We start from the raw sequence: 23,846 nt of genomic DNA, 5'->3' as shown, positions 1-23,846 counted from the left end.
TGGCTGATGGATGGGATGGAGGGGGTGAAGGAGCAGGAGTAGATCTGCAGGTGCGACAGGTAGGCCGACCTCTTCTTGGAGCTGCTGGCCGAGTTGGAGCTCACGCCCTGCGGCATGTCGCTGTAGAAGGAGTCCGCGTCGCCCGGCTTCTTCACGTAGTCGCCCGCCGGGATTGGCCTACACACACACACACACACACACACACACACACGCACACACACACACGCACACACACACACACACACACACACACAAAGGTACATTAATACATGCACAAAAACATCACAGGACAATATCAACATCAATTGTTTGTTAATGATCATGGTATTACATTGCATTTCTTATCACTGTCTGTGATGTCAAGGTCAACCTACCGGCAGAATCTTCTGTGCACCTCTGACTCTGCATATTTGCGTTGTCTGTAGTTCCTGAGGAGAAGAAGGTCAAAATCACAATGAGGACGATGTGCATGTCTGTGTCTGTGTGTTCACATATACAGCAATTTGTTTGTCGATCACATGATGTACGGCAATTCTCTCGTCGCCCATCACCCAACAACTCTCGCATCACCAGTGCTATTTCACCTGAAATCGTGTAAACACTGAATTACATTAATATTGCATCATGGTCTCTTGTCGCTAGTTGTTTGCAGTCAGAATGGGGCTTTAAAGCTGTTATGACGGTATCATAAATGGAGCACAGCCTCGCTAGCTTCCTTGGATGGCCCAGTTGCTTTCATTGAGATCATTCAGAGCGCTTATTTAAACTGCCCTTGCCAATCTGCTGCCAGCGGCTTTTTCTGCAATTTTGCCACCCGCCTCCTCTCCTTAAACCCCTTATACTTCTGACATATCAATGTCTTGTCATTGATGTTTGTTCTCTTCTGTATCCCATGGGGGGTTTATTGCTGCTCTCCCTGCCTTGGGGCTTTCCATGTTTGAACATGGAAGGGCAGGGGGCACCCAGAACAGAGCAAACCGCCAAAATGTTTTTCATGCAGTTACCGTAAATAAAACTATCCTGTGGTCCTGTGGTACCGTAAATAAAACTATCCTGTGGTATTGAAGATACTCAAGAAGCAAACAGTACCTCCACAGCTATGTAACCCATCAGACATTGCTCTTACACAGTACGTTGCACAGGTGCGTTTACCAGTGTGTGTGTGTGTATTTGGCAGTGTTTTTGGACAGGTGTATGATAAGTTCATGGACGTAGTTGAGGTCAGTAGTTTGTATGTTTGTCTGCCATCAGTGAGGCATCTGGAGACTGACCTGCGCTGCTTATGCTATTGGCTGTTACTGGCCTACTCCCTTGCTGCCACTGACTGGACTCTGTTGACAGTCGGTCGACTAGGCTTCCTTGCCGTAGGCTATCTGAGAAGTGCACATCTGGTGTTGAAGATCCGATCCGCACTCGGCCATAGTCGAGCGTGCGATGAGAGGTGTGTGTTGGTGATTTGCTCTACACTACAGCTGAACTCCTGACAGTATGCTCCACCTGTGCCATTCTCAGCGATGAAACTCTCCATCACTGCCGGGCAGCAGGGATACTGTGCCGGAGACGCTAGGTGCTCTGTGGCTCTTGGCACATCCGAGCCGGGCTTACCAGGCTGCACTGTGGCCTGCCGCGCATGGTGCTCATCCATCGCAAACGCCAGCAACACAGCGAGAGCCTGCTTGCCTCTTGGACGGCATCCATCGAGCAGCCGATAATGCCACATCAACACCCTAGACCACACCGCTCGATGCCGGGCCACCTCAGCAGGTGGACTCTCCACAACCACGACCCAGCAAGAATGTGATCCAGTATGGGCCAGCTCTTGCTCTTTTTTTTACTTAAATTTTTCTTATTCATTTGTTAATTTGCTTGTTGTTTATCTTGTACGTCTTGGTATCACGGCTACGCTGACGACTACGCTGCTCCGTCCGGCATCTTTTGTCTTTGGTGTCATTTATTATTTTGTAAATTTGTTTGTCATGTCTTGGTGTCACGGATACGCTGATGACTACTACGCTGCTCTGTCCGGCATCTTTTGTCTTGTGTGTAAATGTCTTGTAAGTGAAACAAGACATTTGAAACAAGCTTTGGGTTGCACTACAGTATGTGCATATAAAATGTGCTACATAACTAAAAGTGACTCGACTTGAGTGTCTGAATTTGAAAGGCGTCTCCACTTACTTGTATCCCCAGGCTACTATGGCGACGATGAGCCCCAGTAGAAGGATGGAGCCAGTGATGGAGCCCACGATGATGTTGGTGTTCACCAAAGCTAAGGGTGGAGAAGCATTGTGTCAGAATGCAACCTTGGCAACAGTACACCACCATCAACTCACAGTCGACAGGCAGACACACACACTGAGAGACTTTAGAGAATTTAACCACACACCAGGAAATAATTTTTCCACAGTTGTTGCTGGCAAACATACAGTTTTTTTTTCTGTTGGCTAGTGAAGCTAGAGTCGAGGTTAACAGATATACTGCGGGACTTCACAAAGAAAATGTGCCATATATACGTATTATTGGATGTCTTATCATGCTGTTCATTTTACACATTTATATTCATGTACCACTGTAATTACAGTGCTGTAACATTTTGGTTTGGGGAAATTATTCAAAGCAGTGGAGTGTACCGTAATTTCCCAACTATTAGCCATGCCTTATACATCGATTTAGCTAAATTTCTTCAGCTATGAGGTTAATACACAGGGGCAGTTAATATGGCATTAATATGGTTTTGTTTCTTTTAACTTGCATATACAGTAACATTGTCCAGTGGCAAATACACAGGAAATTACTGTAATGGCTAATTTAACAGCTGCTCTTGCTATGTTGCCAACAGAGTGATGTGTGTATGTTTGAGCAGCTGAACAAGTTCCACTCCTAGCTCCTAGCACACGGAAAGATCAAAACAACCAAGCATGACTTTGTCATTTTGTATCAATTCGTAACGTAAACTCCACCAACCACCATTACACACACAGCCACTGCACCCAGTGATTTGTTGTATGATCAACTTACCAGCGATCATATTCTCTTAAATCCCTCCTCATACACACAAACACAAATCAACTAGGGTTTGATATCTCTTAAAACATAAACACGCACACACACACACACACACACACACACACATACACACACACATACATATATTGTGGGAAATAAGGGAAATGTAGGAGTGGAGGTAAGGAGAAACATGGAATGAGCAAGGAGAAACACAACCACGTGGAAAATCAGGCGTCTTGCGAGCCCAAACTCAAAACCTGACCTCACTCCTGCACATGGCATGAGGCTGCTGACAAAGACTGAGTGAGCGAGAAAAAGAACACTATAAACAGAAAAGAAAAACAGGAAAACAAATAAATAAACAAAACCATGAGAAAACAGACATGGTTTTAAGTGCACATGTAAATGCTGTGAATGAATGAGTGATCATAAGAACCGAAAAATAACAACCAGTAGATGTTAAAGAAATGACTGAATGCCTTATATACCGAGCATGAGATTAAGATGACTAAATAGCTTTATTTAAAAACAAATGTCCCTTGAGGCTGACAGAAAATCATAAAATGAATATCAAATAGAAGAAGAAAAATGTTAAATAATGTATGAGTAAAAATTCTGACTTGAGCATATGAGTGAGTTTGTGTGCATGTGTGTGTGTGTGTGTGTGTGTGTGTGTGTGTGTGTGTGTGTGTGTGTACCAGGTGAGGGCGTGACACGTGCGATGAGGGCGCTGAGGGGAGAGCTGTTGTTGCAGTCGTCTCCTGCCCATCCCAGGCTACACACACAGCGCAGCTCATTACTGCACACCTGCCACAGGACACGACAGAACAGAACACACTAGTTACACACAACATCATCAAAGGGATCATGAACTTTACTGGTACACCTTAACAGGGGCTGCACATGGTCTCTGGGGCCAACCTATATAGACCAACAAGAGGAACTAAATGTCGAATGCACTAAAGGACCTGTCCTGGAGCCTAGCTTGTTTGCTGGACAATGCTAAACGTGGTACTTCACATCAACAGCCAGAGTGGGGGATGGTATCTATTATGCAACTGGGGGTAACATGGCATGGCAACTATGGCCCTTGCTTAAAACACAGGCAGAAGCACACACACACACACACACACACACACACACACACACACACACACACACACAGAGAGTGAGAGAGACACCTACCCCGTGTCCTGAGCAGATGACCTTGTCGGTGGTTCCGGGGCAGGTGCTGAAGTTGAACTCCTGCACAGGCAGGCACTTGTGGTTGAAGCAGATGCTGTCAGCACTGCAGGCTGTGCCGTCCTCCACGTAGCCCAGGTCCATGTCACCGTCGATCATCACGTGGCCACCACTGGCAAAACACACACACACACACACACACACACACACACACACACACACACACACACACACACACACACACACACACAGTTAGGGCAGGGATACTGGATCATCAAGTGTAGTATGTGTATGTGTGTGTCTCTCTGTGTGTGTGTGTGTGTGTGTGTGTGTGTGTGTGTGTGTGCGTGCGCATGTATGCACGTGTGTGTGTGTGTGTGTGTGTGTGTGTGTGTAGGCCTACCTGCAGTCCAGAGAGGCGCTGTGCTGGGCCACACTGAAGGAGGTCAGGCCTCCCTGTAGCTCCCCCAGTCTGGGGGCGGGAGAGATGTTGGAGCACAGCAGATAGCCACAGTGGACGTCCCTGGAAACACACACACACACACAGAGACACACTTTCATGCAGAACTGCCTTTATGCATTTGATGTACTCTTAAAATGGAAATGACCCTTACAGTACATTCTCATTATTACATTTATTACATTATTACATTTATAATGAACATAATAATGGGTATAATGAGTATAATAAGTGCTGAAACAGCATAGATCATAAAGTTTAATGCTCTCATTTAAAATGTAAATCAAACTGTAGAAAAAGTCCTAATAATAATGTCACATAACACAAATCTGAGAATATTGGTAGACGTTGTCCCTGTGAGATTTCATCCGCAGAGAGCGATGTCACTGGGGTGAAATCCAATCAGTGCCATGAGTTTCACTCACTGCTTTTTGCACTGGATCCACGTGTCCTTATCCTTCCCACAATTCCCTTTCTCTGTCCCCTCGATGTTCAGCTTCTCATAACAGAACTTGTCAGCTGCAGTGGCCTCTGCAGAAGCGTGCGTGCACAGAGAAAGAGATACAGAGAGAGAGAAAAAAAGAAAGAAAAAAGAGAAGATGAAAAACAAGACTCAGCATCCGTGCATGAATATTTCTCACAGATATCAGTAGGCTCAGAGTACTCACTCTCTCCCCAGATGTATTTGCACTGTCTGTCTTTAGTCTTGCATCTCCCGTTGAAACACCGGCCCTGTTACAATCACAGGCACAGCAGTCACACTCCAAAAGTATCAACACTTGATGAACAAAATTCAATTAAATCCATTAAAAAGAAACAAATCTTTTATTGACATCTGCTGAAGTCACAAGAACATGTCAGGTTTCATGCTGGTATTGATGAACAGAGACATTCACTGGTACCTGGTCTTTCTCGCATGTGTACCCATCCATCTTGTGGACATTCGGTGGGCACTGAAAAAGGACACATGATAAGCGGGAAATGTATGGATTTATGCTAATGTAATGTACTCATGATGTGACATGCTGGTCAAAGAGGATGGCGCCCTCACCTGGCTGGAGTTGCCAGTGCAGTTCTCGGGAATGTCACAGTCGTTTACTGCCTCTCGACACACCACCCCCATATATTCCATCTGCAGACACAACACCACCTTTAGCACATACACAGCCATACTGCGACACACACACACACACACACAGACACACACACAGACACACACACACTTGCAGTATACCAATGAATTATTGCACACATGCACAAGTACATAGGCTATTACTTATACATACACCCTCCAGCTCCCAACAAACTCCATATCTATAAATTCTATAGCCATGGCGAGGAAACACAATCATAAAACTTGCCTACCTCCAGAACCTCATTACACACACACACACACACACACACACACACATACACACACACACACACACACACACACACACACACACACACACACACACACAAACCTGGCAGGTCTTGCAGCACTGTCCATTGCTGCACTTGGAACCTTGTGTGAAGGTGCACTGTTTACAGCAGGCCTCCCCCTCCAGCTGACACTCCTGCACAACACACACACACACACACACACACACACACACACACACACACACACACACACACACACACACACACACACACACACACACACACACACACACACACACAGAACTTAGGCAAAAGGCCAGTACAGGTCATTCATATTCGCACAAATATTGCATAAGGAGAGCATTCAGGAATAACTTGGATCATTAGTTTCCTCAACGCAAAAAAGTTGAGAGATGATGGAGTGGGTATTAAAATAAAAACAGATAACAGACTGAACGCTATCAATATAAAAACGACAGACGACAACACTAAAGGAAATCAAAAGTTTAGCAATCATAAAATCATGCAATACATGATAAGATGACGATACTTGACTGATTTAATATTTCAGCAGACAAAGGGATGAGGATAAAGTAAAAAAGTGAAAGGCACAAATATTGAAAGGTTAGCAAAAGTAAAAGCCACTTCTGACATGGTCCCCAAGAGGCAGAAATGATGCTCTGATACTGGATCTGTTGTTTCCCAAAGTATAAATGCAACTAACTGCAATCTGAAAAATGTCACGGCAAAACAAAAGTTTTCGTACGTAAGCCGGAATACATAATTTTAGCACCTCCCTTTCCATGTTTATGCACGATTTTCCACCTTTTCCTCAACTTTCCTATAAATCCATGAGCATGAGTAAGATAAGCACAGCTTTCCCGACAGCTTTCCCATGTTTTAGGGCGTATGCTCAGTATGTACAGTATATGCATGTATGAAACAAGCGCTACTGTAAACCAGCTCCTGAAGGTCTAGTCCAGACTGAGCAACATCCAGAGGGAAAGAGGAGAGGTTCAGAGAGAGGGTAAAACTTACCGCTGGGGTGCCGCAGTCACACTCCTCCCCATCCTCAACGAATCCATTTCCACACTCTGGAGGGTCCAATAACTGCACACACACACACACACACACACAGAGAGAGAGAGAGAGAGAGAGAGAGAGAGAGGGAGGAATGCCTTTCAATATTTCATCACACGTACAGGGAACGATCTATCTAGTGTTGTGATGTCCACACGGTACCTTGTCGGGTTTGTTGAAGAGGCAGGCTCCTCCGCCGCTGTTGAGGAAGTTGTGGTACTCCTCCACATTACAGTCCGAGAAGCGCTTGGGCAGGTAGAAACTGTGTGACAGACCCGAGGTTTAGTGTACTGAGACGACACACTCTACATCACACACACACACACACACACACACACACACACACACACACACACACACACACACACACACACACACACATTCTCTCTCACACATGTATACACACATAGAAAGACAAACCCACACACCAGTCTTTGAAACATCCACCATCCACTGAACACCAATGATCTAACATGAGTGTGTGCTTTTGTCTCTTGTAACAAGCACAGAGCAGAGGTGTTCACTTAAATCAAACTCTGCCTATTTTGGGGATCGTCCTTTTCATTGCAGGTTGAAGCTTTCACACTGCCTTAAAGTTGATGCAAAGAGTATTCAGTGCAATATTGAAGGTCTTATTTAATGTCAGATGTGTTCTAATGTAAAAAAAAAGCATATTTTGGGACCTCTGATTCATTTCAAGTGAAAAAGCACAACACACACAGTCAGTCAGCGGAAAGCATTTGGGGGAGTGTCCGATTTCAACACATACTCGGTCACTGTTTCTCAGCTGGGTTCATCCTAGCATTTCACCGTGCACGCTATACTGTGAGCAATGTTGGGAGTGATTATACAGCACTAGCATAGCATATGAATAGTCATGGATCACTGGCTAACTGGTTGTCTCAGGCTCAGGAAAGCCATGAGAAATCAGCATGAATGGTGGCTCTTCAGAACCCGACCTGAGAAACACTGGCCTATGGCCACTGGAGGACTGAACCAAACACCACACATTCACGCACCACACAAATGACTCTAAAAAAAGACTTTCATATCTAATAGCTTTGCTAAGATTAGCATTTTGCTTTGTGAATGGGGTGAAATTGTCTAATTATATATTTAAAAAAACAGTAGTTCTCAGCTATCCAGATTGTGTGCACAGGGCACTGATCTGACCCTGTTTAGACTAGCATGACCTGGTTTGGACCTCCTAAGCCTGACGCCAGGATCTCTGGATTTGGAGCAAATTCCATTCAATAAACTGTAGGACACACAGTTGGCCTGGACAATTTTAAGTGGCTATTAAATGGCTATTTTTTTACTGTATATATATTATATATATATACAGTATATATATATATATATGTGTGTGTGTGTGTGTGTGTGTGTGTGTGTGTGTGTGTGTGTACCAACCCACACACACACACACACACACACACGCACACACACACACACAAATACACTTCCTGTAACCCAGAGAGACTTTAACCTCTATCCACTTACAGTAATGTGATCCAAATGTGATCTTTACATTCTGCACAGCACATCATGAGACAGTCCCTCTCTCACACACACACAAACACACACAAACACACACACACACACACACACACATTACAGCCCTCTCAGCAGAGCCTATCAGAGGAGTCAGCAACTCTTGGCGAAAGAGCCTGAGACCCTGGCCAAAGCACTAATGCAGTCTCTCCCTCTCTGTCTGTCTGTCTCTCTCTCTCACTATCTCTGTCCTTCCTTCCTAAATCATAACCCAATTACTGGTCTGGCGGTTCCAAGAACTACTTCAGGGGCGGACACCTACATTAAGTCGATACACTGTCTCCCTCTCTCTCAGCCTTTTCTTTTAGCCAGCGGACTCAAAGGTGTCCAGGGGCACATCCACACACACACACATACACACACACACACACACACAAGTGTGCACACCCACACACGCACACAACACGCTGTGAGTTAGTGAGATCACACATGCAAGCACAGAGGAAACGTAAAAAAGGGGAGAAAAAAAAGAAACACGCACACACACACAATCACATAAGCATCCATCAATGGAAGTGACAGATTTCTCCATTGAACACAAGCGTCTGAAATACCATTGATAACTGGGTTAATAGCACAGCCTTGGACGGCCTAGGACAAGATGCTCCGATACGCATCGAATCGGAGTCACACAGGGGTCACGCGGCTTCCTAAGGCACAGGAGAGCCAACCATCTCTCACCCGATGACCTTTCAACTTTGACCCCAGCAAAATGAGATCACTAAAAAGCAACTGCTTCCTGCTTCAGGTGAGGAGAGCTGCCCATATGACCTGTAGTAGGATCAGTTCTTGCCTGCAAGCGACTGGAACACTAAACAACTCCATGTAACAGGCAAAACTGACACTAGACCTGTAGCCGTGGGCACCCTCTACTAAGAAACAGGCAACTCCTGGCACAAAGGAAGCCCTGTCATTGCATAAATATAAATATAAATGATCATTCTAGAGCGTCTGATAATGCTGTAACAGGCGTTGTAGGAGATTAGGCACTTGTGCTGGATGAATGTGAATGACATTGCAGACTGTTTCAATCGGGTTGTTGATGATGTCATGAGTCTGGCTCCACCCACCCTAAAGAGTAACCAAACTCGGCCGTCAACAAAGCCAAACGGAAACATGAGTTTGAGAAAAAAACAACGAGAGAGGTCTAAAAAAATCCACAGCGGTGGTGGGCACCACAGTGGATTTTCCTCTCCCTCTCGCGGACGGTCATTTGAAAGAGGCGGGGAGCATCGCGGCAGCGGGGCCATAATGCTACTGGATGGGAATGGTGAGGGTTGAGGTGACTGACAACCCTCCCGAGGCAGCTGATTGGTCAAAACTGCAGCCCTGTTAGCGAGTCACAGCCAAGCTCCTGCTCACCTGCTGTGCCTTTTGGGGTTTTGAGGGGAAATGCAAAATGCATTAAAGAAGAAGCATACACACACACACTCGCACAGACAGACAGACACACAGACAGACAGACAGACAGACAGACAGACAGACAGACAGACAGACAGACAGACATATACATACACACACACACTCACAGATCAAACTGATGACCTGTTCACTAAACACAACACCATAAATAACCACTAACGTAATCATACGTGTAGTCAACAGGTCATCAGATTTAAGGCCACTGTGGAAATTTGTAGCTCTATCCCAAGAGCCCAGGACCAGGTGTGGGTTAGGATTAGTTTAGGGTTAGGCTTAAATGAATGTTAGGTTTAAGGATTAGGGTTAGGTTAGGGTAAATGAGGGTTAAGCCTGAGCCAGAGTTAGAGCAGGTTTAGTTTAGGGAACTGGGGCTTTGGTCTTGGATCCATGGTTTCCATAGTTCCACCACTCTCCAAACCATCCGTTAACCAAACCATGAAACCATGTACTCATGAACCAAAGCTAATATATGTTACACATAGCCTACTGTATAAACATGACCACATAGCTGCTCAAATGAAGAGAGAGCTGCTTTTAAGGTTTGCAATTCAACAATACAGCAGAAAAGATCAACAGTGGCCTTTCCACAGAGGACAGACAGGAAGGACACCAGTACCAATATGACCAGCAACACCATCAACACTACTGTACATTACACTAGAGAGACATGTCAACAACACTTTCTCTGGAAGGCATCCCACAATTAAAAAAAAGTTTCAATTTAGCTGTTCCCTCCACAAATGTGTAAAATCAACATACTGGTGATGAACACACAGCACATTTTGTATTACAATACTGCCCTCTGGCGATGATTTGGAGGGAATTTCCAAAACGTCCATCAGGGGGAAAAAACCCTAACTTGAATAATCTTGAGAAAGTGTTGTTGATTTAAGAGTAGACACACATTTAATACTTAATTTCTCAGAGCCACTGAAGCTAACAGTGTGACTAGGCTGAGGCCAGCAAACACTACAGTACGTCAGACTTTTCAAGGCAGTTAAGGCATTCCATCAAAGCACTCTGCAATAGGCAAGGCAAGAAGTGTGAGCTCATGTATGAGTGAGTGTCCGTGCGAGTGTCTGTGTGTGTGTGTGTGTGTGTGTGTGTGTGTGTGTGTGTGTGTGTGTGTGTGTGTGTGTGTGTGTGTGTGTGTGTGTGTGTGTGTGTGTGTGTGTGTGTGTGTGTGTGTGTGTGTGTGTGTGTGCAAGTGAGTGTGTGTGTGCGCGCATCTGTGTGTGTGTGTGTGTGTGTGTGTGTTTAATCAGCTTTAGAGGAAACTTACCCAACATCATCCATGATGCATCCAGACCATTTATCATCACACTTACACTCCCCTGCAGAGCACACAGATTACCGGAAGAGTCATCCAATGTGTGTGACAAGACATCAATCAATGTGTGTGCGCGTGTTTCAGTGTACGTGTGTGAATGTGTGCACATTTATGTGTGTGTGTGTGTGTGTGTGTGTGTGTGTGTGTGTGTGTGTGTGTGTGTGTGTTTGTAAGAGAGCATGTGTGTGCATGCATCCAAGCTCAAGAGTGTCTGTGAGGGTGTGTTCTAAATATCTAGTCATTTCTATGTCAAGCATTTCTCCACAAAATATATAGGACAGAGATAGAAAAGAGATCGGTGATGAAGGGGAGAGAGACAGAGAGAGCGAGAGAGAGAGAGAGAGAGAGAGAGAGAGAGAGAGAGAGAGAGAGAGAGAGAGAGAGAGAGAGAGAGAGAGACAGACAGAGGAGAAGGCAAAAGTGCATACCGTTGAGAATTCTCTTCTTGTCAGAGAAAATGCCGATGTTCTGCCCCAGGGACTGGGCCAAGGTGATGGCCATCTCTTCCGCTTTGCCATACTGGACAAGAGAGATGAGGAAAAGACAAGAGCATTTCATTTGAATTTCATCAGCTTGAAATAGACATGGGGATGCAATGCTAACATGGTTTTGAAGCACACAGTTGCTTGTCGTTGACCTATAGACCCTAAACAGCATAAATAAACATGTGCGTTCCTAAGGCATTTGCAGTAGCACAGAAAACAACACTAAGCTGATGGTAACTTGGGGATAAACAAAACAAAAACATGTTGACATTTTGTAGAGGACTGAGCTAAAGTCTGAATCATTTTCATTTCAAAGTATCTGCGTTAGTTTAGAATGTTTAGAACCAGAAACCCTCAGGAACAGATTGAAAGGGTCTACAACAAAACAGATTATCCAGAGCCATATAGATATATATCGATATGGCTCTGAGATTATCCAATCGTGATTTTAGAACACTGACCTCGTTAACTCCTCCCCCTTTTGTCAGCGAGCAAACTCCACCCATGTAGGATGCCCCTCCCCAGCTGCTGTGGAAGCGGTTGCCCCTGAAAATGGAAAAGAAATATGAGGGAAAGAGGTCATGTTGGAAATTAGATCATCAATGGCCGTCTATTTATCTGCGTTGGCCGGTGTAAAAGGGACGACCCACTCAGAGCAATCCTATGATTACAGGAACCCATTACCGCCTTCACACATCCCACTATCTTGTGCTATCGTGAGCTGACTTCTGACTTTTGAGTGTAGGCATAGAAGAATATCATCATACAGCATTTTTGATGTACCTATATTTGAATGTACATACTGTATGACAACGCAAAGAAGAGCTGTGAAACTGCAAGGTGCTCCTTAATTCACCTTCACAGATTACTGTAGCATGGATGTGTGTTTACGTTTACCTGGGGGCAACTTGCACAGTTGTTTGTGAAAATGTTTATGATGATGCTTTTTTTAGTCTTGTTGTGCATGTGTGTTTGTTGTAACTCACGAAAACAGGTGCACGGAGTCGGCCTTGGTCTTGATGAAGTCCCTCCTGTACTTCATAAACTCCTTGAGTGTCACCATAGGGTCGTCGTCGATGTTGAAGTGGTTGTCGGCTGCCCACGTCTCCATGGCAACCAGTACAATGCGAGTGTTGAGCTGCTCTTTGAAGACCTGACAGAATAGAAAACAAAAATACACACACACACACACACACACACACACACACACACACACACACAGAGAGAATACAAGCAAACACACAGAAAGAGGGAAAGAGAGAGGAAGGGAGGAGGGTGAATTGGAGATGGAAATAGGATAAGAGAGAGAGAAAGGAAGCGAGGTAGAGGTAAGCAAGATCATGATCATGAGTGCCATTCTTAAAGCTCTTACTAAGTCATTAAGTATTTTTAAAAAACTCTTAGTTACAACAAACTTTTATTCTATTGCTCACATACCACCACACTCACACACACACATGCACGTCATAATGGCACTATAGTTATCACGGATGATCAACACAGAGAGGAAGTGGCTAAGGGACCATGACGACACTGTGTCCACTGAAGCCCTTCTTTGATCACCACGTTATTAAAATGTGAAAACAGAATTCACCTTTATTTATTTCGCACTAGCATCCTACAGTTGGAGGAGCCTCTATAACATACCAGGACACATGATAATCAACTAACACATTCACACGTATCATTTGTTTTAAGGATGCAACATTAAGCTCGCCTAAAACAGTCCGTCAATTTTCTCTCCAACCATAAAATTAAATGTTTTGTGGACCTAATCTTTTTTTCACACACACACACACACACACACACACACACACACACACACACACACACACACACACACACACACACACACACACACACACACACACACACACACACACACTGACACACACAGGAATCTACATAAATCCAAAATCAATGGCTAATCTGGGAATGCCGGCCTGTTCAGTCAGGATAAACGAGACAGTGGACGTGTGTTTGCCAATCGAGCAGCACTGTTTGGCTTGCTGGTCAATCTGACATTAGAACTGGAGAGGAGAGGACACAAGTAAGAGATTGATTGGGCGAAATGTCAGATGTCTCACATCCGACGACAGAGGTACCATAGGGGCAGTGCGGCTTGAAGCCCCGGGTAAGATGGCTGCCGGGAGACACACTGCAGGCTATAGCCTCAAAATAATCTCTGGGCCGGTTTAGATGAGGGCTCAGTTTCAGTTATCATATCTAAGCCCTGAGGGACGCACACACAAACATGCAGAAAGACACATACACCTGTGTACACACACACACACACACACATGCACACGCACGCACGCACACACATTGTTGTAGACAGAAACATGGATTCTCTGACAATCTCCTAAAACTCACCAGGTCTGCCATATTGATGACCGATTTGGCATAGTTATTTGTGTGGCCCACTGACAGACGGTGTTTCTTGTACTGCACAGAAAGAAATCATTGGATTGAACAATTTTAATAATGCCATAATCTCAAACTGACATTCACGATAACTCAACCCATCTTTCATCTGTCAGAGGTAAACCATTTCAGTTCAACTTGCTATTTTACAGACATGACAAATACAGTATTTGTGTTGTGCACAACACTCCCTGACACCTACATAGATAGATGTCCATAATGATCTTACCATGAGGTGATCGTTTATAACCATCAGCTCAATGTATTTGGTCTCTTCCTCCACACTGTGTGAAGTTCTGGATACCTGAAGGGTATAAAATAAACAAACAATCAATAAATGTCAGAAAACTTTGTTCATTTTGTTCATGCTCTTACTGTAACAGTCCTAACAGTATAATAACTGCATAAGGCACAACTCAACAAATCTGACAGTTGAATGGACTGATGCCGTGGTATTCAGCCGTGGTGTCTCAATAACAGGCAAGAGATTTCCTCGCTGCATCTACTGCTAGAGAAACATGATGTAGAAGACCTATACATCTGTACCCCCCATCAGATATGTAAGAGCCACTCTCACTCATCAATTCTGCATGTGGGGCATGGAGACAGAGAGAGAGAGAGAGAGAGAAAGAAAGATGGCAGACGACACATAGAACACAGGCCATCTACAGTGTCATGTAAGTGCACACACATACCACTCACTCACTCACTCACTCACTCACTCACTCACTCACTCACTCACTCACTCACTCACTCACTCACAACTGTAGCGTTGAATAGTCACACACATTGGGAGGAAAAAACTACTCATGCATACACACAAACATCACTCAGGGTACAGTACAACTTCCATTAAAGGTAACCATACTTACCTTGAGGTAAGTATGGTTACCTTTAATGGTTACCTGTTTGTGTGTGTGTGTGTGTGTGTGTGTGTGTGTGTGTGTGTGTGTGTGTGTGTGTATGTGTTGACCACACTTGCATACTCACTTGTCTTTTGCTTCTCCGGAGTGCGAACTTTGACCCTGGATATACAGGCGGCGTTTGAAAGGGAGACTCCACAAGAACACCTAAAGGCGAACCCATATGACACACTTTAGATAGGCCTACCACAAACTTCCTTAAAGATAGTGTGATATGTGCATGTGTGTCTATGAAAACAAATGTTAGGCCTATTATTCATTTCTTTATCTGATAAACTACTCACTTCTCCCCTTACTTCCCAAAAGAGGACACTGTTTGCAACTTTCCAACGGTGTGTAATACACAACTACTCTGTTCTAATTAAAAGGGCTGACTTAAAAAGGGAGTCTGTGTCATCTGTGTCATCTCTAGTCTAGCAGTGACTGCATGTGTGTTTCATAAGATCTGGGTTATGGTGAAACACTTACTGGGTGATAGAAAGCCCTCAGGAGCCTCCAGGCCAGGGGATTTATAGATCAAGTGGATCTGGGTTTCACCCGCCTAGAAAAGAAGAGGGTACATATAATGGATATTCCTGTCAGTTCGCCACATAAAATAAACCTTTAAACTATAACCCTTAAACGGGGCGCTTTGGATTGCACTCAGTGCATGTGAAATGCGCTATATAAATAAATGGACTTGACTTGACTTGATTAAACTTCAAACTATTAAATACATAACATTAGGTCCTCAAACAACTCCTGTTGTAGGCCTAACATTTAGTATGCAATTCAAACATTCACTATTTGCGAGTGTGAAGAACATTTTTTCTATTTAATCACACTCTTTCCAATAATAAGGCAATTATTCATTTATTTAGAGTTAGTCAGGGGGCCAAAACTGATATTAAAACTTTGTCGGACACTTTTTGGTACAAGCATACAACCTATCCAGTATTGATATTTAACCCCTCAACATGAGTTCTAGACAGGTTGTCAGCTTAGAAAATGTTATTTTGTCCATTTTAACACTATATTCTTAAAAATGGAAAAAGCGGATTTTTCCCCCAAAGTGCTTCCTTTTTCTTCCATGTTACCTACTGTAATTTTGGGCAAATGTGCAATATAATCCAACTTGTGTGCAAGCATGATCATTAAAAAATAATGATCAATAAATACCACAAGAGTATCACACCACAAGGGCCACTGTTGTGTCAGGGGGCCAATTCTGAAAAGGGCTTCCGTTAAGACTTTTGCAGACATGTTTTGGTTCAAGCTGTCAGTGTCACCCTATTTTTTTTGTTAGAAGACACAAATAGGTAAGATATCAGGGTGGTTGTGAAGACAAAGTTAAAAGCTTGTAGGGAGAGACATGCAATGCTGCACAAGTTATAATATTGAAATGTTACAGTGAAAATGTAGAACTGTAGATGGTGGTGTATAGTGCTATTTAACTTCATTAATATACCAGGTTGTGACAAATGATATTTAATGGACATATTACTATAGTTATTCATTCAATCCAAACATAACTGCTCTCTCACTTCTTTAGGGTTAGGGGTTAGTAACTAGTTAGCAATAACAACTTTGTTATAGTCGTATGGCAAAGGTATGTTTTTCCCCTGTAAAACCCGGGAAGTTAACTGAACTCAAATTATTTGAGTACTGTAAAGCCTGGGAAGCTACCCTATCTGAAATTATTTGAGTAAACCGGATGCCTTGACATTTGAGTTTGGCAACTCATTTAATTTGAGTGTAAATAAGTCATTCAACTGGATTGGTTATTAGTATATTGTACAGTATTGAATTTTGTGTTGGGATAACTTAAAGGAGTCAAGTAAACTACACTAATTTTATTCACCTGATAACAACTTGAGTGAATTATCATGACATTGACAAGTAAGAATTATGTAGGCCTACACACGAAAAAATGCAATGTACTCAATGTGTGAGCTATCATTTTCTATGGATTATGGGTAAATGCTTCTTTGATTTTCTAATAAGTATTTCTTAGCTGTTAATTGTGGCTTCTTACTGTTTACCAGGTGATGGGCAAAAATATTGTGTTGATGATTTTCAGAATATGGTCAGATATACCATTAAGGAGAAGCCCATTCTCAAAATATCCCAGGGACTACAGGTGCAAATTAGCTATTTAGCTAACCCTGGTATAGAAGTTATTCTATGCATGGTCCCTGTCAAACAAAACCAATAAACTAAACTAAATATAAAGAACATTTTGAAGTTCACTTTTTCTTGGCCTAATGCAAAGTTGATTGCGTTTCCCAATTTGACTTTGACCTATAGTCACTTGAAAGTATCACAAAGTTGAGTATCCCAATGGTGTGATTGAGCCTCCTATTGTCTGTCTGTATTGTCTCTTGGGGAGATACAGACACATTATGCATGTTTACATTGAGTAACTATATTACCCCTCTTATGGACAGGATATGAGCTTCAGGAGTAAAGATTTCAGGATTTTTTTTATAGGTTTAAATTTCTATTAAATGAATAGGATTACTGCAGAATGATGGTAATTGTGAAACAATATTTATCACCATGGCAGTACTGGCCATCATGATATACTGTATCTTCAGATTATCATTACGTCTGTCAGAAGCATTACAAGTGATCTAAGATTTTAAAATCAGCCCACAGCCCAAGTCTGTTATGGATAGTCATCTGCTTGATGGTGTGTGGTGTCAATGTAAATAACACAATAACATAACAGCTATAGTATAGCCGTAAATATAGTTTAACTATTGCATTTAAGATTCAATTTCAGTCAAGATTAATATGTGCTAATGTGTTAAGAATACTATGGACAGTGACATTCTGGGAAATGTAATGTGTGGTCAGCCATTTCTTATTGTGAATATACTTCTTGCCATGATTACTTAATTGAAATGAGTGGCATATACAGTCATGGCTGAAAGTGTTGGCACCCCATGCAATGAATAATGTATCATGAATAAATAAATGTTCTTCCTTAAAAGACTGGTGTCATACGTATTGGCACCCCTATGTTAACCCTATGTTCTCAACTCCCATAGAGGCAGGCAGATTTTTATTTTTAAAGGCCACTTATTTCATGGATCCAGGATACTATGCATCCTGATAAAGTTCCATTGGTCTTTAGAACTAAAATTGCCCCACATCATCACACACCCTTCACCATACCTAGAGATTGGCATGGTGTTTTGTTCAGTTTTGTTCAGTTAGCCTATTAGCCTGTTTGATGCTCATTGAGCTCAATGCAAATCAAACCAGCTAATAGGCCAACTGAACAAAACACCATTTACAGTGCAGTCAAGCAGTGGTGTTCAGGTAGGCAGCCAACAGAAGGTACCCAGGGACCATGTGCTCAGTCTGAGTCCTGGTCAGGGACATCGACACTGCCTGGTACTGCACTGACTTCTACTTTCCTCACATCCACATATCGTCAACTCCAAGCACCTGACCTGTACTCACCAAGCTCCAAGCACCTGACCTCTGTGGTTAAAAGCTGGGGGGAAAGCATGCCATCCTTCATGTGCCTTCTTCTGTTGGCTGCCTATACCCGAGCACCACTGCTTGGATGGGGAAAAATGTCTTTGCCATACGACTATTACTACTAACTAGTTACTAACCTCTAATCCTAAAGAACTGAGAGAGCAGTTATGTTTGGGTAGAATTGATAACTATAGTGATATGTCCATTAAACACAATTTGTTACAACCTGGTACATTAATGAAGTCAAATAGCACCATAGACCACCATCTACAGTTCTACATTTTCGCCATAACATTATAGTATTACAACATGTGCAGCAGTGCACTGTCTCTCCCTACAAGCTTTAAACTTGGCATGACTCATTCCCATATATAGGGGTACTGATTGATAGAGGTTTTGGAATGCTATGTTATGTTTCCAATCTGATATTCACTTTGAAAACTGGTTCTCTTTATTGTTTTTTTCATGTTCTAGGTCTGTTGTCTCTTATACTGTACAATAAATGTTAATTCTGACACTTCAGCAGACATCCCACGAGTGTTAGCTTTCATTCCATACCATTTTTATCTATATGGTCCTTGTGGTTGTGGAGATATTCATCATTTATCGTTGGCATGTCATGTTGAGCAGGAAACCAAAAAATTGGCCTGAAATTGCTTGCACAAGTAAAAAAATAAAAACATTTTGCTTGACAACCACCATAATATCTTACCTATGGGGGTCTTCTAACTAAAAAAATAGGTTGACCGCTTGTACCAAAACATGTCCGCAAAAGTCTTAACGGAAGCCCTTTTCAGAATTGGCCCCCTGACTAAGTGGTTGTTTGCTGGCTTTTCAATTCGTCAATGACGTCAGTCTCATTCGGTGCCGAGCCGCGGGAGCGCGCACGCACTCGGCAGCAACAGGAAAAGGATTTTTGCTCGGTGGAGGGTGCGACAACAACAAACAGGAAAATGATTGGAATCTTATTTTGAGTGTTTCGTAGGAATAATAACACAGAGGTAGGATCATTCATGTTAAATCACTTGTAAACACTGTAATACTATTATACTTCACAAACGCTATGCCTGTTCAGCGCAACTGTTGTCGGGAAATTCAAACGCAACAGGTTGCTATCATGTCGTTAAGCAAACAGTAGTTGATCAGGCAAGCAAAGTTGCCTAGCTAGCGAGCTAATATTCCCCATTCGATTGTCAAAATAAGTCGAGCTAGTTGGCTGACCATGTGACACATTTCCAATAAAAAGTGACATGTCGACGTATTGAAAATGATTAATGCAAGCGGTAGCAGTGCTCTGAGACAACCAGATATATGGCGAAAGCCCATTTCCTTTAGCTATCACTGGCTAACGCTAGCTGTATTTACATCCGAAATAGCCATAGACCGTAAAAGAAAGGAAACAGCAGGTTTTAGCTGAATTTGAGAGACCCCTAAATCTTACACTGTCGCAATCTTCAGCAAATTGTTCATCGTCCATGGATGTGGTAAATGAACGGTTTTAGTTTTGTTGTACGTGGACTGTCTGCTCTGCTGTGTGTGTATTGCCTAATTAGACAGAATACTGTACGTGGGAACAAACATAACAATGTAGTGGCTTCATTTGTGCTGCTGGATAGTAATGAGAAGATATTGAGGGTAGGTCAGAGCAGTACAATAGACCGAAAAAGCTAAATGCAAAACGCATTGCTGCTTTACAATTATTATTGTTGAAGGCTAGTTAGTGCCTATTCATTCCAGGCCCAGGCACGAAAACTTAGGCCTAATCCCTTTTCCTGTAAGCACATTGAAATGTTTGGACCCCACAAAGCTGACCCAAATTTAGACTCTGTCTTGATGACCTGGCCCTCCTGGTTGTGGATGCACCGAGTAGCAGTTCAGTTTGCCAGCTCTACTCCGCACGTCTGCCAATCAGTCACCCCTGTGGATCAGAATGACCCTTGAGACCTCTTCTCAGCGAATCTACCACCCTGCATAGTCACACTGTGTCATTAATCACTGTGTGTGTGCGTGTGCGTGTGTGTGTGAGAATTTACGGGTGTGTGACTGCAAGAGCAAGTGCAGAATTGTCTGCTGACTACTATTGTGATTTCATTTTAGGACTTGACCCCTCTTCCTCCTCCTCCTCCCTGCTCTGGTCAGCGACATATCGCCGACCACCAACCGACCCACAGCCAGCCACCAGCCATGTCGTGCCGCGACATCCACGCCACCACCGCCTTCTCGTTCGTCCTCGCCATGCTGTCGGTGGGCGGGCTGATGGTGGCCACGCTGGTGCCCCAGTGGCGGACCACGCGCCTCCTCACCTTCAACCTCAACGCCCGCAACGTGACCGTCTACGACGGCCTGTGGACCAAGTGCGTGCGGCGCGACGGCAGCACGGGCTGCTACTACTACGACGCCGACTGGTGGGCGAAGGTGGACCAGCTGGACCTGCGGCTGCTGCAGTTCTGCCTGCCCGCCGGACTGGCGCTGGCGACGCTGGCGCTCCTGCTCATCATGCTGGGCATGTGCAAGACGTGCTGCTGCACCTCCGGCGAGCCCGAGGACGTCAAGAACAGCCGCTGCCTGGTCAACAGCGTGGGCTGCCACCTGGTGGCCGGCTTCTTCCTGCTCCTGGGCGGCGGCGTGGCCATGCCGCCGGCCGTCTGGTTCCTGTTCCACACGGACGAGCTCAACGCGCGCTACGACAACGTGTTCGCCGTGGACTTCGCCGTCTACGTGGCCATCGGCAGCGCCGGCGGGCTGCTGCTGGCCGCGCTGCTCATGTTCATGTGGTACTGCATGTGCAAGAAGCTGCCCTCGCCCTTCTGGCTGCCCTTCCCCGAGCCGCCCGTCATGCCCACCAGCCTGTCGGCGCAGCCGCTCACCCTCCACGCCAACGGCATGTCCCAGTCGCCGGGCGCCTACGGCCCCCAGCACTACCAGCCCGTCATGGAGGTGCCCGCCTTCGCCGCTGCCCCGGGGTACCCCGCCAGTGTCGCTGGGCCGCCTGTGCCCCACGGCCATGCCCAGCAGGTCTACGTGGCACAGATGTCAGGCCCGGATGGGTACGGGTCTGAGGTGGGTGTCTCCCAGGCGTACGGCTACGCGCCACAAGGTTACGCCCCGTCACAAAATTACGCCCCGTCACAAAATTACGCCCCTTCTCAAGGTTACGCCCCTTCTCAAGGTTACGCCCCCTCCCAGGGCTATGCCCCTTCGCAGAGTTACGCCCCGTCGCAAGGCTACGGAGGATCTCAGCGATATGCCAGCCATCGCTACTCCACCCGCTCGCGCCTGTCTGGGATCGAGATTGACATTCCTGTCCTCACAGAGTGACACTAAAATAATTTTTACTGTGTTCAAATCAATTTCAGTTTTAGCTTTTTGTTTGGTTTATTTGTTTTAGTTTCTTTTCTTTTCTTTTCTTTTTTTTAATGTGCCTGACCAAGCAAGCCTTGTTCTTGGTAGTTTTGAGCAGGCAGTGCCATGCCAGTAATACTGAAAGACTGTAGGGATAGGGAGGGACAGTCCCAATGTATTTTTGTTTTGTTTTGCTTATTTTCTTCTTGTAGGAAACTCCAAGGTGTAGTGGAAGGAAATTGTGAAGACATTTTGTCTCGAAAGGATCTCTGATCTGTGAATTGTAAATAGTAAAATCTAAGACTTTAACACAAAAACAAACACAAATCTAACCGAATTAATGAATATTGTGCTTCTACTGATTGATGCTTGCACTTCAGCTAATTGTGTGTTATCATTTGATAATGAAACAGCTGGCTGTTGGAACAGGAGAACTCATTTATACTGTTCAGTTCTACTGTATTGTTCTGTATTCCCTTGCCTGCCTATGGCATCATTTAGTTAAGCCACACTGAGGACACTATACGTCCATTCATGCTGTCCAGAGTCACTATTTCTGGGTGTCAACTGTTCAGTGTTAGCTGCTAAGGAACAAAACTAGATGGTCTTCTCTGAGGGGAATGATCATTTGTTGGACGAATGAAGTGCCACTATTTTAAGACCATGTAAGATCTCCTCTGTGTGTTGTTTTTACAAATCACCTTTCAGGGAGTCTCTATGGGGCTTAACTGCGTAACAGATAGTGCTTTTTTTATTCGTTTTGTCACACGTACAGGATAAAATGTCTTGCTCTAGGTTAAGAGGCCACTTAGACAGCTCTCAGCTGTGGAATAATGACGCCATTTTAGTCACGTCAGTGCTGGCATTCTCTGTGACTTGACTTTTCGCTTCTGTCCACGTGCAGGGTGACCCACGTAATGTAAGCAGTCTGGTCACCATGACCCGGTCCTTTCTCGTCATTCCAGCCCCACTTGGGTCACTACTACCATGTGTCAGTCAACCTAAGAACACTAGGTACGCTGACTCCTTACAGAGGATACTAGTTAACGCTAACTCACTTACTCAACGTACGTAAGTAACAGTGAGACTAACAGTAACACTAAGTAACACTGTGCGGTGCACAATGAATTTCAGAAGTATGAGATCTGCCTGATGACATGGGAATATTGTAATAATATTCTCAATTGGTGTTAAAATTGTCATTTTAACCAGCCTCAGCAGCTCTGAGCATAGCATACATAATTTGTTTATATCTGCTAAAGATGAGACAAGTTTAATGTTTATCATTTTTTAAATGTACTGTTTAGTTTTTAGATTTTGTACTAACCTCAATTCACTACATGCACTGTATGTTTTATTTGCCATTGTAATGGTTGACTTGCACACTGTTGTCTGACACTAAATTAATCATGGCTAACTCCTAAAAATGAGCTGAGGCTGCCTGTTTAGTTATGTAGTTGCCTACATTGCTAGTTATCAGTGATATATTTTTTATATTGAAGGGTTGAGTTTTTAAGATGGCACTGTCAAAACAGTTTAAACACACACACACACACACACTCTCTCTGAGTTATTTCACACATATCCTTGCTCGCTGAGAGCAAGTCTTAGATTTTTAATTGAAATGCCCAAACAACGGGCATGAGCCTAAGACAGTTACGGAGTGCCTGTGTCCACAGCACCTGCCGAATGCTCTGAAATGCTAATGCAGTCCTTGGTGGGTCACTAATGAGCTCGGCCTAATTTGGAATCCGATGCACCGCCGATGTCTCCAAAGGCTGCATCCTAATTTAGTGTTTAGTGCA

General features: G+C 44.0%; 2 protein-coding genes across 3 annotated transcripts in view; one reads left to right on the top strand and one right to left on the bottom strand.

Annotated features, from left to right (window-relative positions):
* Positions 1 to 23,846, bottom strand: part of adam22 (ADAM metallopeptidase domain 22) — a 69,421-nt gene that overhangs the window by 9,246 nt on the left and 36,329 nt on the right. For both annotated transcript variants that reach the window (XM_062539087.1, XM_062539089.1), the window contains exons 7-27: positions 15,697 to 15,769; positions 15,296 to 15,375; positions 14,535 to 14,609; positions 14,255 to 14,326; positions 12,868 to 13,034; positions 12,343 to 12,427; positions 11,825 to 11,915; positions 11,349 to 11,400; positions 7,256 to 7,355; positions 7,052 to 7,123; positions 6,115 to 6,207; positions 5,700 to 5,780; positions 5,551 to 5,601; positions 5,317 to 5,380; positions 5,074 to 5,179; positions 4,592 to 4,711; positions 4,192 to 4,360; positions 3,705 to 3,813; positions 2,179 to 2,269; positions 375 to 428; positions 70 to 177 (exon numbers count right to left, since the gene is read on the bottom strand). In XM_062539087.1, the coding sequence (XP_062395071.1) occupies positions 70 to 177; positions 375 to 428; positions 2,179 to 2,269; positions 3,705 to 3,813; positions 4,192 to 4,360; positions 4,592 to 4,711; positions 5,074 to 5,179; positions 5,317 to 5,380; positions 5,551 to 5,601; positions 5,700 to 5,780; positions 6,115 to 6,207; positions 7,052 to 7,123; positions 7,256 to 7,355; positions 11,349 to 11,400; positions 11,825 to 11,915; positions 12,343 to 12,427; positions 12,868 to 13,034; positions 14,255 to 14,326; positions 14,535 to 14,609; positions 15,296 to 15,375; positions 15,697 to 15,769 (1,913 nt within the window). The remainder of the gene's footprint in view (positions 1 to 69; positions 178 to 374; positions 429 to 2,178; positions 2,270 to 3,704; positions 3,814 to 4,191; positions 4,361 to 4,591; positions 4,712 to 5,073; positions 5,180 to 5,316; positions 5,381 to 5,550; positions 5,602 to 5,699; positions 5,781 to 6,114; positions 6,208 to 7,051; positions 7,124 to 7,255; positions 7,356 to 11,348; positions 11,401 to 11,824; positions 11,916 to 12,342; positions 12,428 to 12,867; positions 13,035 to 14,254; positions 14,327 to 14,534; positions 14,610 to 15,295; positions 15,376 to 15,696; positions 15,770 to 23,846) is intronic.
* The window catches only part of cldn12 (claudin 12), a 5,038-nt gene continuing 753 nt past the window's right edge, over positions 19,562 to 23,846 (top strand). Inside the window, exons 1-2 of the mRNA XM_062539091.1 lie at positions 19,562 to 19,700; positions 20,797 to 23,846. The exon at positions 20,797 to 23,846 is cut by the window's right edge and continues 753 nt beyond it. Of these exons, the coding sequence (XP_062395075.1) occupies positions 20,884 to 22,017 (1,134 nt within the window). The 5' untranslated portion in view covers positions 19,562 to 19,700; positions 20,797 to 20,883 and the 3' untranslated portion in view covers positions 22,018 to 23,846. The remainder of the gene's footprint in view (positions 19,701 to 20,796) is intronic.

Source organism: Sardina pilchardus, chromosome 6 (genome assembly GCF_963854185.1).
Source record: "Sardina pilchardus chromosome 6, fSarPil1.1, whole genome shotgun sequence".
Taxonomy (NCBI): Eukaryota; Metazoa; Chordata; class Actinopteri; order Clupeiformes; family Clupeidae; genus Sardina; species Sardina pilchardus.
This window is presented reverse-complemented; position numbering and strand designations above follow the sequence as displayed.